Source organism: Pinus tabuliformis, chromosome 1_2 (genome assembly GCF_031772625.1).
Source record: "Pinus tabuliformis cultivar Carrire ecotype Pingquan chromosome 1_2, CPIR1, whole genome shotgun sequence".
Lineage (NCBI taxonomy): Eukaryota > Viridiplantae > Streptophyta > Pinopsida > Pinales > Pinaceae > Pinus > Pinus tabuliformis.
The window spans coordinates 1,035,346,520-1,035,359,162 of NC_142298.1; the positions used below are offsets into that span (position 1 = coordinate 1,035,346,520).

The window sequence follows — 12,643 nt, forward strand, 5'->3', positions numbered from 1 at the left end:
TTGAGGAAGGCTCTAATCCGCTGTCAAGAGGAGCTCTAACCCGCAGGTTAGTGCAACTTTCAACATGGAAGAGAGGAGAGTTACCATTGTTTGGCCGCAGGAAAAGAAGCAGACCAGCGAGGAAGAAAAGGATTGTTTGAGGAGCCTTTTTGTGACTGCATGGAGGTTGTCTCATCCTGTCGAGTTAGAAAAGGGAAGCCGCAAGTCTGTTGTGACCGAGTTAAGGCAAGGTTCAACACTGTTTTGGACAATGGATTGCACAGGAAGGATTGCAAGGAGACCGAGCCCTAAACAGTGGGTTGTTGGGTGAGTATAGGGGCTGGTGTTAGCCCTATACTCCTGCGTAGGACAACTACAAAGAGGAGAGACCAAGCCACAGTGTTAGGAGGTTGTTTGGGTGTATGTTTCAGGGCTGGTGCAGGCTGCAACATACCATGATGCCCTAACCAGTGACCAGTTTTGCCACCAGTCCTTGGAGCATGTAAAGGGTGTCAAACTTGCAGCTTTGATATAACCAGTGATGCAGCAAAGGAAGGAGGATCTTTTGGAAGGAAAGCCGCAGTACTCTAGGTGATTGGTGAAGCAGTTTTAAGGCGAACATCTGCTGTATCAAAATCTTCAGCCCTTGGTGCCAGAACTGTAATTTCATTGAGTCATCCTCATGGTTAAGATCTCTGATGTCTGATCTCCTATTTGGCAAGTCAGTATTGACTTTAAATCATTGTGCTCTATCTCTATCTCTCTGCTGAACTACTAAAGACTAAAGAAGATTTGATCAAGGGTTTCCCCCACATTGGGGTTTGTCCCCGGCTGGTGCCACATTTTGTGTCCTCTTGTCTTGGCTTGTCTTCTACTGTTTATGCTTATGTTCTATCTGCATTTTACTATCATCTGCATTTTACTATCATGCTAATGTGATTGCTAAATTGGACATTGATATTGGGCTAACAAGAAAATTGAAGTAAATTGCTCTTAAGCATAGAACATACCAAAATTTAACAAAAAGCAACTCTTCAGATATGAGGGTTTTATTATTCTCTTCAACAAATTCTGCATTGATAAATATTACAATACTGCTTGCCAAATGCCAACAAAGCAATGATAAAATATTTTTTCACCTCCACAAGTTGATTTGACCCCTGGAAGGCTCATAGACTCCCTCTGCAACCTGACACAACCTCATACTGGCAAATATGTCTTGTACGACCCCACATGTGAGGATCTTGGACACTTCATGTTCATGGCCTGGATGAAATTAGCCTGTTGGCCCCTCTGGCAACTCGTACAACCCTCCTCACAATCTCGTGCAACCTCCCCCTAGCAAATACAGCCTCCACAGGGAATCTCAACCTCTCTCAGAGAAACACGACCCTCCTGGAACCCTCACGGCCTCAACAACTCAACCTCTTTGTCTGAAGAAGAACTCTGGGCGAATTCCTCCCTTCGATCTCGGAAACTGGAAGAATACTGATGAAAAAAACCCCAAAAAATATTCACTGCTTCAATTGTTGCTGAAACCCTTGCTAGTGTTAAACTCCAATAACCATGATCATGATCTCAAGGCTGCCCTTCGATTTCCTTTATAATCTCTTATTGAGAAATCAACGACCAAGATCTAGATCTGAAATGATCTAATTGATGGCTAAGATCACTTAGAAACTTTACTAGAAGTCTCTAGAGGAAAATCGACCATGTCTCAATTATTACTAATTAATTAATCTATTTCCCTAAGTTAAAACTTAGGAAAATAATTAAAAACTAATTAATTAATTTAATTAAGACATTTCCATTCAAAAGAATAACTTGGGCTTGGATATATTTTCTGATTGTGTTCCTAGACTCACTAACACCACTTGAGGCTAGAACCCCTGTCTGAGCTACATCAACCAACACAGTCAGGATTGGTTAATTATCCAGTTTTCCCTAAGTGAAAGCACATGATTGCAAAGTGGTTAAAGTACCAGTTGATGGATGACCGACCTTCCTTCAATAAGTAATTCCGGATGGGAGAGGGAAATGTGACTGGAGCAAGAACTGGAGGATCCTAGCATCATGTCATGTGCCTAATAATATACGGTCTTTGGCTGTCCTAGGAGGAATTTTTTTTCTCCTATGGCTCCGAGTAAGAGTAAATCAAAGTATGCTATGTATTCTACAACTCTTATGCCACAACTCACACAACTGTCACTCTTTTGAACCAGGGCTCGAACATTTTTGTCCAGCAACTTGTGAAGATTACTTTCCCTAACCGTATTACCTATTAACATGCGTTATCTAGCTTTTGTGCTGTTTAACATTAGAAGTTCCACCTAGGTAAAACCAAGTTTAAGATCTTAAATGGGTTGAATAAAGTTCTTTTAGATTATCGTTTCTACTTGATGACTGGAAAGTGTCTACAGAGACCGCTGGCTGCGTTATCTATAGCTTTTGTGTTGTTTAACAGTGGAAGGTTCACCCAGGTAAAACCAAGTTTATGATCTTCAATGGGTTGAAGAATGTTCTTGTAGATTGTCATTTCTACTTCAAGGGGGAGGAGGTCAAGATTGCCATAGGTTATGCCAACTGGGGCATTTAATTCTCAGGGTCTCATTTGTTTGAGGCAGGATCTCTACGATTTTGGATCAACAGGGGTGATGGTTCCGTAGCTCTTCTCAAGTAACAGTGTTTTCATATGCTCCTCTGGACATTTCGTTCAAGATGGATCTCCTGGACAATATTGTCAAGTACATGGTTTTGTACAACTTTGATAGTTGGGGACCTAGTTTACTAGATGAGCATTGGCCAAGATGGTGAGAGTTCAGGTTCTTATGCTTTGCCAAATCATCTAATACAAGAGCCCTGTTCCCCAGCATATTGTTTATAGTTTTGCATTGAGATTATTTTTGGACTTGTCTTGCTTCTTTGTCATGTTTGGAGATTTGCTAACTCTTCCACTGGTAGAGATTAGTACTTTAACATTATATATTCTTACTTGGAGGCCATTGCTTCCAAGTTCTGTTGGTTCCTCTTGAGAAGTCCATTGTTGGTTTGTTGAGGCAACATGGCTACTACAGTGTATCGACATCTTGATGGATTGACTTCCCCCACTTGCCAAATAAGGAGCAGTTGGATAGGATGATTAGAAAAGACATTTACAGGTGGTACATCGAATTCACCTGTATAGATCTCCCCATTGGTTAAAACCCAAGTTGGTCTTCTACAGAAAGCACTTCACGGAGTTGTGGCCTGGCCTTATTGTTTGACCAGTGTACATGTTTCATCACTAGATGCACAGACTCAGGATCATTGTGGGTCCAGTTCCAGGTTGGTTCCCATTGGCATCGGATGGAAGTCGAATACCATATTCCACGAATGGATAGGGTTTGTGAACATAGCCATTTGCAGGAGACTAAAGGAGCAATTTATATTTGCATGCCCATCTACTATGAGATATTAGATGGACACCACTGCCTTTTTAGGGACTGTCAGGACTCCATCTTTGTCTTTTTTAGATATCCAGATTAGACGTGACTAGTCATGTACATGAGAGGGGCTCTTGGTCTTAGGTCTTCCTTACGTTGACCTTCTCTCACTTTGGATAGTACCAAGATTAGCACAGTTTTCTTTTTGGTGTTCACAGAGAAGGCACCAAGAGGCAGGTGAGAGTAGCACTGCTTTACCTTCCAGATTTGTGAGATCATGATGAGACATATGACCTCTGCTTGGTAGACCTTGCAGTGGTGTCAAATATGACATTGCAAGAGCTTGTACTACTGCAGCAGGCATCATCCTCTTCTTCTAGATCTTGGTAGAGAGCTGCATCTGCCAGCTCTTTCAATTCCTCTGGCAAATTTTCCATTAAGAGCTTCTTTGCTTCTGCCTTGAATGATAGGAGAGATTCACTTACTGCAAGTATGACTTGTAGAGTAGAACTGTCTACTCCTTAGGGGAAGGTATCGGAAGATGTTGAACTCTCTTTTTGTGTACTTTCACACAAGCCATTCTCTAGGGTATTGATTCTTGATAGTGCTTTTATGTGGCTCCTAGCTTTATGTCTTCCTACGAGATGATAGGCATTAGGCATTAGCTTTTATTTGTTAGATCTTATGGATTAGATCTTCATTTATTGGAGTAGCATTTGTGCCATCACTATGTATTGACTCTGATGTATCTAATAGTCCCATTGACCTATTTATGGTCATTTGTTTGACATTCAATAAAATTGTCTTATCTCATTTTATCCATGAAAGACACTGAGAAACATAAAGCATCACTCGTTTTGCTTTATTTTGTCCTGTTCAGTTTTCACAATAGAGAATCAGTAGACTTGAGCCCTGTTCAGACTCCAGAGTCTGGAATTTTTTAGGATGTAGCATCATCTATATACTTTGAAATGATAACTCATGGAAAATTTGCATGAAATGGAAATTATAAACTTTGATATTAATGAAAAATATCATTTGCTTAAACACAGTGTGTTTTCATACTTTTTAATATCAATTGATTTTTTCTCAACTTCAAGTTAACTTTCTCTTTTCAGTCTTGTCAAGTCAACTCGTACTCTTCAGTTTTGTCAAGTCATTCCCTAAGTCATTATATATATATATATATATATATATATATATATATATATAAGGTGCATGGAAATTTATGAAACAGAAAAGCACTGGAAACGTGACCCCCACAAAAATTTGGAAATGGAGAAACGTGATATATATTGAAACATGGAAAGAAATCATTATGAACAAGTGAGCAAGAACTTTTAAATGACAAGCAATGTTCCATCATCACTTATATTGGGATCCTCGTCATTAGTATCACCCTTTGCCTGTTCCTCAATCCTCTAGGGACATCAGTCAGTACCACCTAATTTTGAATTTTGTTGATACTCCCTATTTCAAGCTTTAAACCAATGTCACATGGTTCAGGTTCGAGTTCGGATGAGGTTCACCATTAGGTTCGTGTATATATATATATATATATATCGAAACATGGAAAGAAATCATTATGAACAAGTGAGCAAGAACTTTTAAATGACAGGCAATGTTCCACCATGACTTATATTGGGATCCTCATCATTAGTATCACCCTTTGCCTGTACCTCAATCCTCTAGGGACATCAGTCAGTACCACCTAATTTTGTTGATACTCCCTAATCCAAGCTTTAAACCAATTTCACATGGTTCGGGTTCAACTTCGGGTTCAGTTTGAGTTCGAATATTTTGATGAGGTTTGGATGAAGTTCGCCATTAGGTTCATATATATATATAAAATGAATTATAGGATAAAATAGTAAGAGATCAACATCAATAAACCTCAGAAATGCTATAATGGACATGGAAACTGCAAGGATAAATTACAAGCTTGAGTTGTGACATGAAGTTATGAGTTTTGATCTATGGACTTGGTCAATGGTTATGAGGTTCGATGAGGTTCTCTGAACCTCAATTTTTTTTTAAGGTTTGCGAAAATTCGAACCTCAAGGTTAAAGTTTGACGAACCTTGTGACATAGCTTCAAACTATGCTATGAAAAGCCTAGCATGCCTAATCAATGATTTTGGTTTGAGTGAAGGGTACATTTTTGCTAAGGCCATGACAGAGGAGTCCAACAAGCAATATCACTAACATCGAGTTACATAGATGGCTTGGTGCTCTTGATTGACTACCAATACCATACCTTCATACATGATAGAATCTAATGAAAATAATCCTAAAATTCTGAAAATTGTTAAGTCTGCTGAATTTTGAATAGGACATGAAATTCTACTTTCTCCATGTGAAGACTGATGAGGTTGGAAACACTCTCAAACATTCTGAAACAATTAATGGCAATGTTAAACATTTAAGTAAAATTTTTTTATTTTAAAAATTTAACATTGCCATTAGTTAACAACATTTTGGTGCAAAATGAGAGTGAAACCATTTTTAAAGAAATATTTCTGGTCTTAGTGGTTTCTAGAAGTCTTGTTATTTCATAATTAACCTTTGATTAGGCAATAAAACTACAAATGTGGGTCCCAACAATTAAACCAAGGTAAAAGCAACAAATTTCATTTAGAAATGCATTGTACAGATGTTGAAATGTGTTTCAGTTTTGTATAAAACACATTTCCAACATGTGAAATACGTTTCATATGAACTGAAACACATTTCAGTTGAGTTCCAGAGTTCAAAACGGAAATGCAGCTGAATTGTTGCGGCGGGGGTGATGGGGGAGGATGGGGGCAAGTTCCTGCAACACACACACACACACACACCTATATAATTTAACTGGAACATTTGGGCTTAACCCCTAAACAGAGCTGCTTTACAGATCATTACTTAACCCATTACACACACTTCTCTTTTACTCTTAATGTTCATGCTTCTTACTAGCATGCCTATCATGTTTGAACCTGGGCCATGTTGGCAACAAGTGCTCCAACTTGCTGTTAGGCCACAGCATAGATGGCTTGTAAGATTTATGATAGTACTGAGAGCTATTTTCAGTTTAAACATCTAACGGAAACATATCAAAATTAATGGATTACTAGTGTTTCACTTTTATCTAAGAAGTAAAAGTAATGGACTTCTTAAAGGTCATTGAATTTAGTGGGTATTCTTATACTATTCCTAGCTTTAAAAACTACTTGGTGATTGCACAGTACTTAGTTGTCTTATACTTTGTGTTATTTTGTTGGTTTAGACATGGATGGGATCATATTTGTCAACATCTTGCTTTTTTTTCTTTTCAGGAGAAACTGGCCTTGTTTCGCATCAAAGAGCTAAAGGATGTTCTGAGCCGTATTGGCATGGCAAAACAAGGGAAAAAGCAGGTGAAAATTTTGGAGTCATTGTTTTGGTTGATGTTTTGTTTGTGTAGATCACAAGTTTTTATATTGCATGATAAGAAAATATATTTTACCTTCTTGTTAAACCTGTGTTTTGTTGTTCATCTTAGTCTTTTCTGCAAGATTTATTTGATGTTCTTCTTGAACTGACATGCATTTTCTTTCTAAGATATGCTGTTATGCTTGTATGAAAAGAGAACCTAGAAGAATCGTAGATAGTTGCCTAGTTGAATCTGAGTAGTGGTTCATGTGGCTTTCAGTTCCTTAAACACTATTATCACAGGGTTCAATATTAACTGAAGCATTTCAGGCACTTACATGTTGCTTTACCTTGTTAAGCAGGTACTTGTCGAAAGAATACTGGCAATGCTCTCTGATGAAGAAGGTTAGAAATCTAAGTTGCTTTATAACAGTCATATATGCATCTGGGAAATATTTACCTTGCTTTAAAATTTAAATACATAAAAATACAATAGAATACTAACTTGACTTTGTTTAGGATCACATAGATGTTAAAATTTAAATGCCAGGTCTGATTTATTTTACCCAACAATTATTTATACCCAGAAAATTATTTCATTACACAAATAAATTCTGAATTGCCGAAAATAAACTCTGGTAGTTCTTAACTATGAAATAAAATGCAGCAGCAGAAAATCACAAGAGAATCAGTCACAAGAACAGCATAAATTTGACCCAAATCACTTTTCCTACATTTATATTAAATCCGGAAAATATTGCGTTTTGACCCTCAGAAAATTATTCAGAGAAATAACAGCTGAAGGGGAACCTGTAACAAGCCCCCCTGGAAATTATGGTTGCCTGGAAACTCAAATGCTGAACTGGAATTGGCCCCAAGACAAGCTCGGCCTCCTTGGAGTGCTCTCGGTACCCTCTCCCTGCTGATGGTCTCTCTGGCAATCGTACGGCCTGCACACCAGCCAAATCGGCCCAAGAAAAAAATTCAGCTTCCACAACAAATTGGCCCCGCAGCTCGGTCCTTCTCTTCCTGCTTGGTTTCCCTTGAATTTCTCTGGAAATATCCCCTTGCAATTCCTCCTCAATCCTCTTTAGTCATCCAGATCCTCTCACCCTCTTGAGAAAATCGTTTTCACAATTGTGCATAACGGTGTCTTCAACTCATCCATTAGATTCACTTTATTATTTCATTAAGCAAATAATCCCTAACCCTAATCTCAATGGCTAGGATTAGATTCTAAGCCTCTCTTGAGATCAATGGTTGAGATTAAATCTAAGTCACTTAAATAATTTTATTATTTATCCTTAGAACTTTTGCTTAATAGTCCACAATAATTAATTACTCTAATTATTGTACTTTTCCTAAGGTTAACCTTAGGAAAGAAATAATAAAGTCACTTACTCCACCAAGCAAGCATCTAAAGAGGCAATCAAACTTCTTCTACATGCTAAGACACCAAGCCAGTGTACAATACCTTCCGTAGCTATAAAACATAATAATAAATAGTCAACACATGGCATGAAATCAAACAATTGTTAAATTTCGAACTGTTAGTAGATCTAGCAGAATTCAACATCATTGGTTATGATAGTATGTCAAATATGACTTGTGAGACTAAATTTTATACCTGGAAGGTTCTGTTCTGCTGATTTTATGGATTCTTGATTTGAACTTGACACTGTAAGGGTTTTCAGTAGATGGTGTTGCCAGCCAAAGTTTGTTTTTAGTTTCAATTTTAATCCACATTTTTTAGGTCATTTTGTTTATTAGGGCATTCCTGCTACCGGTATTTTAAAGTAATGATTATATCTTTCTTGTAAGTTGGTCTTAATTGGAATGTGATTTTATAATTGTTACCTTGGTGCTGGTTTCATGATCATAGGATTAACTGTTATTTATATGTTTACTCTGCATTGAGTCATTTTTGTTCTTATGTTGGAATTGGTTTAATGCCATTTTACTGTTTATTTTATGGTTCTTTTTGTTGGTTAATGTATGGCAACTGCTAGGCAAGTAAATACAACTTCTTCCATCCTTATTTAAGAAATGTTTGGCAACTTATAAATTTTGTTACGAGAACAGGCAGAACATATTTTGGTTTGATTCATACCAAATTGCCTGTCTGTCAGGGCTGAACTGGGATTTGTTTCATGCATTTTTACTGGACAATTTACAGGACCACTTCTCTCCAGATTTAATGTTGTGTTGTGTGTGGCAGGGTCTAAGTTACATCGAATGGGCAACAAAAATCTCATTGGGAGGGATGAGGTGGCAAAGATTATAGATGATATTTACAGGTAATTGTTGAGTTTTTATTTGTCTTGTGGAGAGTAAGATTGAACTGGATAATCCACGTTGGTTTGATTTTTTTCTACAGTTGCTTTTGTTAATTGTTGGAACACAGACAAACAAAAATAGTTACTGTATTGTAGTGTTTCAGGAGCAGTGGAGAAAGTTGATCTGTTAATTAAATGAACAAATATTCTACAGAGTCCAGACCATTGATTGATGATGTAGTTGCTTTTTAATTTTTTTATCCAGAACTGGCAAACTTGCAGAATTGTTTAACCGTAGCTCATTAGGTAAGATTCTACGAGTTTATAATAAGAGAGGACTCTGAAATACACTGAGCAGGGTGCCCCTGACATGCCTGACTACCTCCCAGTCCCATAGGAGCAGCCAAAAACCTTTTCAGAGTTTCTTCTTTTCGATTTCGGATGCTAGGAGTATCCCTTGCCCATACACAGGCCCTAGGATCATACGGTCAGATCCACTGATGGCCCTAGGGGACTTTGACAGTGAATGTGTACCTAGTTTGCTTCCATCGCCACTGGTCATTAGACTCAGGAGCCCCTGACATCTCTTGCTCCATTGTCAGAAATCTCACTAACTCATTCCTTTTTAAGAGGCCATTATTATTTTGTATCGTGCTGCAGACTATTGAATATTTTGTATTATACCATGGTTTCTTATATACGTGTTACAGTAACATTACCACTGGTTTCTTTCTCTCTATATGTTATTTTTAGCATTTTTTAAGGAAATGCGCTTGCACTTCCACATTGTAGTCATACTGACTGTATTCTTCTTCAATTCCATTGACCTACTTTTGTGGTTGTTGTCGCACAAAGTGTCTAGGCACCGCGACAACGCTCAGAGTAAGGGCTGTCGCTTGAATCCTGACTCACTCCGTTTAGACTCTCTCCTAGACAAGTCAAGGGGGGTAGTCCCTAAGGTGAATGAATGAGAATAGTCTATGGAACATAGACTCTAGGAGACTTGAAGATGGACAACTTGATGAATGTAAACGAGTCCTAGTCAACCAAAATGGATAAATCTTAATAAAATAAGACACAACCACAAGATATAAATGATTATAGACTAGTGCCTTTATACTCAATTAACCATAGACGAAATAAAAAACAAGTTATCCAGGGCAATTTATAAATGTGACAAATAGTGACAATCATGAATGATTAAATGTAAACACCCAAAATTGCAATATGTTCTACCAATTAAATCACATGAAAAATTATGAAAATTCACTGCTAAGCAATGATTCTAGATTAAAAATGATTTTATTCAATAACGCAGATCCAAAATTAATTTATCATTCCTCTGATAGTCAATGGTTTAAAAAAATATTAACCGCATCTGACAATAGAGAAATCACAACCACGAAAGGACACTAAGGAACTTTAGATTAACATTTTAATTATTTCTTAGGTAATTAATTTAATGTGGTAAAATGAAGAAATTAGATTCTTTAATGTGACCAAAACTTATAAAATTAAAAGGACTTTAATAATTTTTATTTTCTATTTTTTTATTTAATTCTTTTTATTGTTGTGTTTCCTTCTTTATGGGCCATAGGCCACATAAAAATTTAATTTTTTAGGTGCAAAAGTGTAGGTCCTGTTGATTTAATTTCTTAATAATCTCATAGTCACCATCTGTATGGATTCTTGCATATCAGATCTCCCACCATCTGTATGGATTCTTGCAAATTCTTTCGGCCCCTTTTATGACCTCCTTTACCTGATATATTCAGATCCACTCCCTGTCCTTGATGAGATCCCAAGTGATCTCGCTGGTCCATCGATATCGACCCTTGCTTAGCTTGGAACTGTTGGAAGGTCTTCCGATATAGTTCTTTTGGTCTTCAGGGATGAAGCATTCATCCAGGTGGCGCCATTCATTTAGCAGTCTTCTCATGACTTGTTCTTCTGTGCTGAGTTCTTCCATTATGCCATTGATTTCTATATTAGCTTGCTCCACTTGCGTTACTTGTGCTTCTTTTTCATGGGGTTCATCCTCAGCGTTTCTCTTAGGTTTGTGCCCACCCTTTGGCTGCGCCTTAGGGTTTTCCTTGTTGACTGGGTCGCTAGATTCACTGGCGTTCTCATCTTCCTCTATCAAAATTTAAAGCGGTTGGTCTGGTTCGGTCCTCTCTTCGATTGTGGTTGAGCAGAAATAGACTGGGTTTTCACATTCCATTTCTTTTTTTGGACATCCTGAAAACCCTCTGAATCTTCTCGAGATTTGGCCAGATCTTTGGCAGTCTGAGGCTCCGTGGCTTCTGTTTGATTTAGAGGGCATTCCTTGTACAGGTGACCATATTCATGGCATCTCCGGCACCAGAATGGGATGTGTTTGTAATCCAGCGGCTGTTGCCATATGTCATCTCGATACTCTATATAAATTTCGGGAGGGGCTCCGTAATGTTCATATACACACAGATTCTGGCATATGAGGTATACCTTCCATGCCTTGTTGAATCAACGACCTTGACAAAACTCCCAATAGAGTTTCCTATCACTTCCAATATTTATGGATCCAAGAAATCCATCAAGAGTCCAAATAATCGGACACATACCGGAGCAACGATGAATTTCTCATGATTTGGATTGTAGCATTCTACCCAATGGCGCATGAAGACTCTGACATTGTAGTAGAAATAGGGACCATTTCCAAAAACCCTTTCCTTATCTTCTAAACTGGTAAAAATCACTGTAAAGAAGCCTCGAGCCCCCAACTTCAGATCTATGTGCCCTTTTGGCTGCCATTTTAATTGGATCCACTTGACCATATCTCATTTTGATGGCTAGATACCAATGAACTTACAAATCAATGCATGATCTTTCATGAATTTCCGATACATCTCCAGTTTGTTGTTGGGAATTACAAATCGGGGTTTTTAACTGCTCTTGGTAGACATTGTCCTCATATTCTAGCCTACGATTGTGCCCCTAACACTAGGGTTCATTTGGCTCCTCATCCCGATCCGTTGGATGCCACTATCGCACCTTGAGAGTTCGACTCCCTTGCTGCAATATTTCAGTAGGAGGGGATATCTCCCCTCCCCACGTGCGTGCTCATACCCTCCGTCAGAATTTCCGCAGAGGGGAAACCGTTAGGGTTTGGAAAGAGGACACTTGTGTGAGTTAGTCAGAATTTGCAGGTCGAAACCCTAGCAGAGCGCATTGCCTTTATTATGCTTTACTCACAACACTAACACCTTGCTTCAAATTTTGTTACAATTTAGAAACTAGAACATTTACATAATGATGACACAAATTCAAACATACTAGTTACTACTAAGCACTTATTAGTACTACTTCAATGATGATCAAATGAAAAACGCACGACCATAGACTGCAATTTTCTCATTATGTCGTCAAAATCAAAATGTATTACATAGTTACTGAGTCATTGCTACTCTAGGTGGGAATGCCAACGACAAAAACAAAATAGGGTAGATACTAGAACTGCAGATGGAAGAATCTGATAGCTCATGACTATCAGTGGTCCTCCAAGTTAGAATCATCAAAATCAGTATCATTGCCACTGCTC

General features: G+C 38.0%; 1 protein-coding gene across 1 annotated transcript in view; it reads left to right on the forward strand.

Moving 5' to 3' along the window:
- The window catches only part of LOC149209671 (E3 SUMO-protein ligase SIZ1-like), a 117,428-nt gene that overhangs the window by 24,327 nt on the left and 80,458 nt on the right, over window positions 1–12,643 (forward strand). Inside the window, 3 exon segments of the mRNA XM_089396459.1 lie at window positions 6,715–6,795; window positions 7,153–7,195; window positions 9,009–9,087. Coding sequence (XP_089252585.1) covers window positions 6,715–6,795; window positions 7,153–7,195; window positions 9,009–9,087 — 203 coding nt within the window.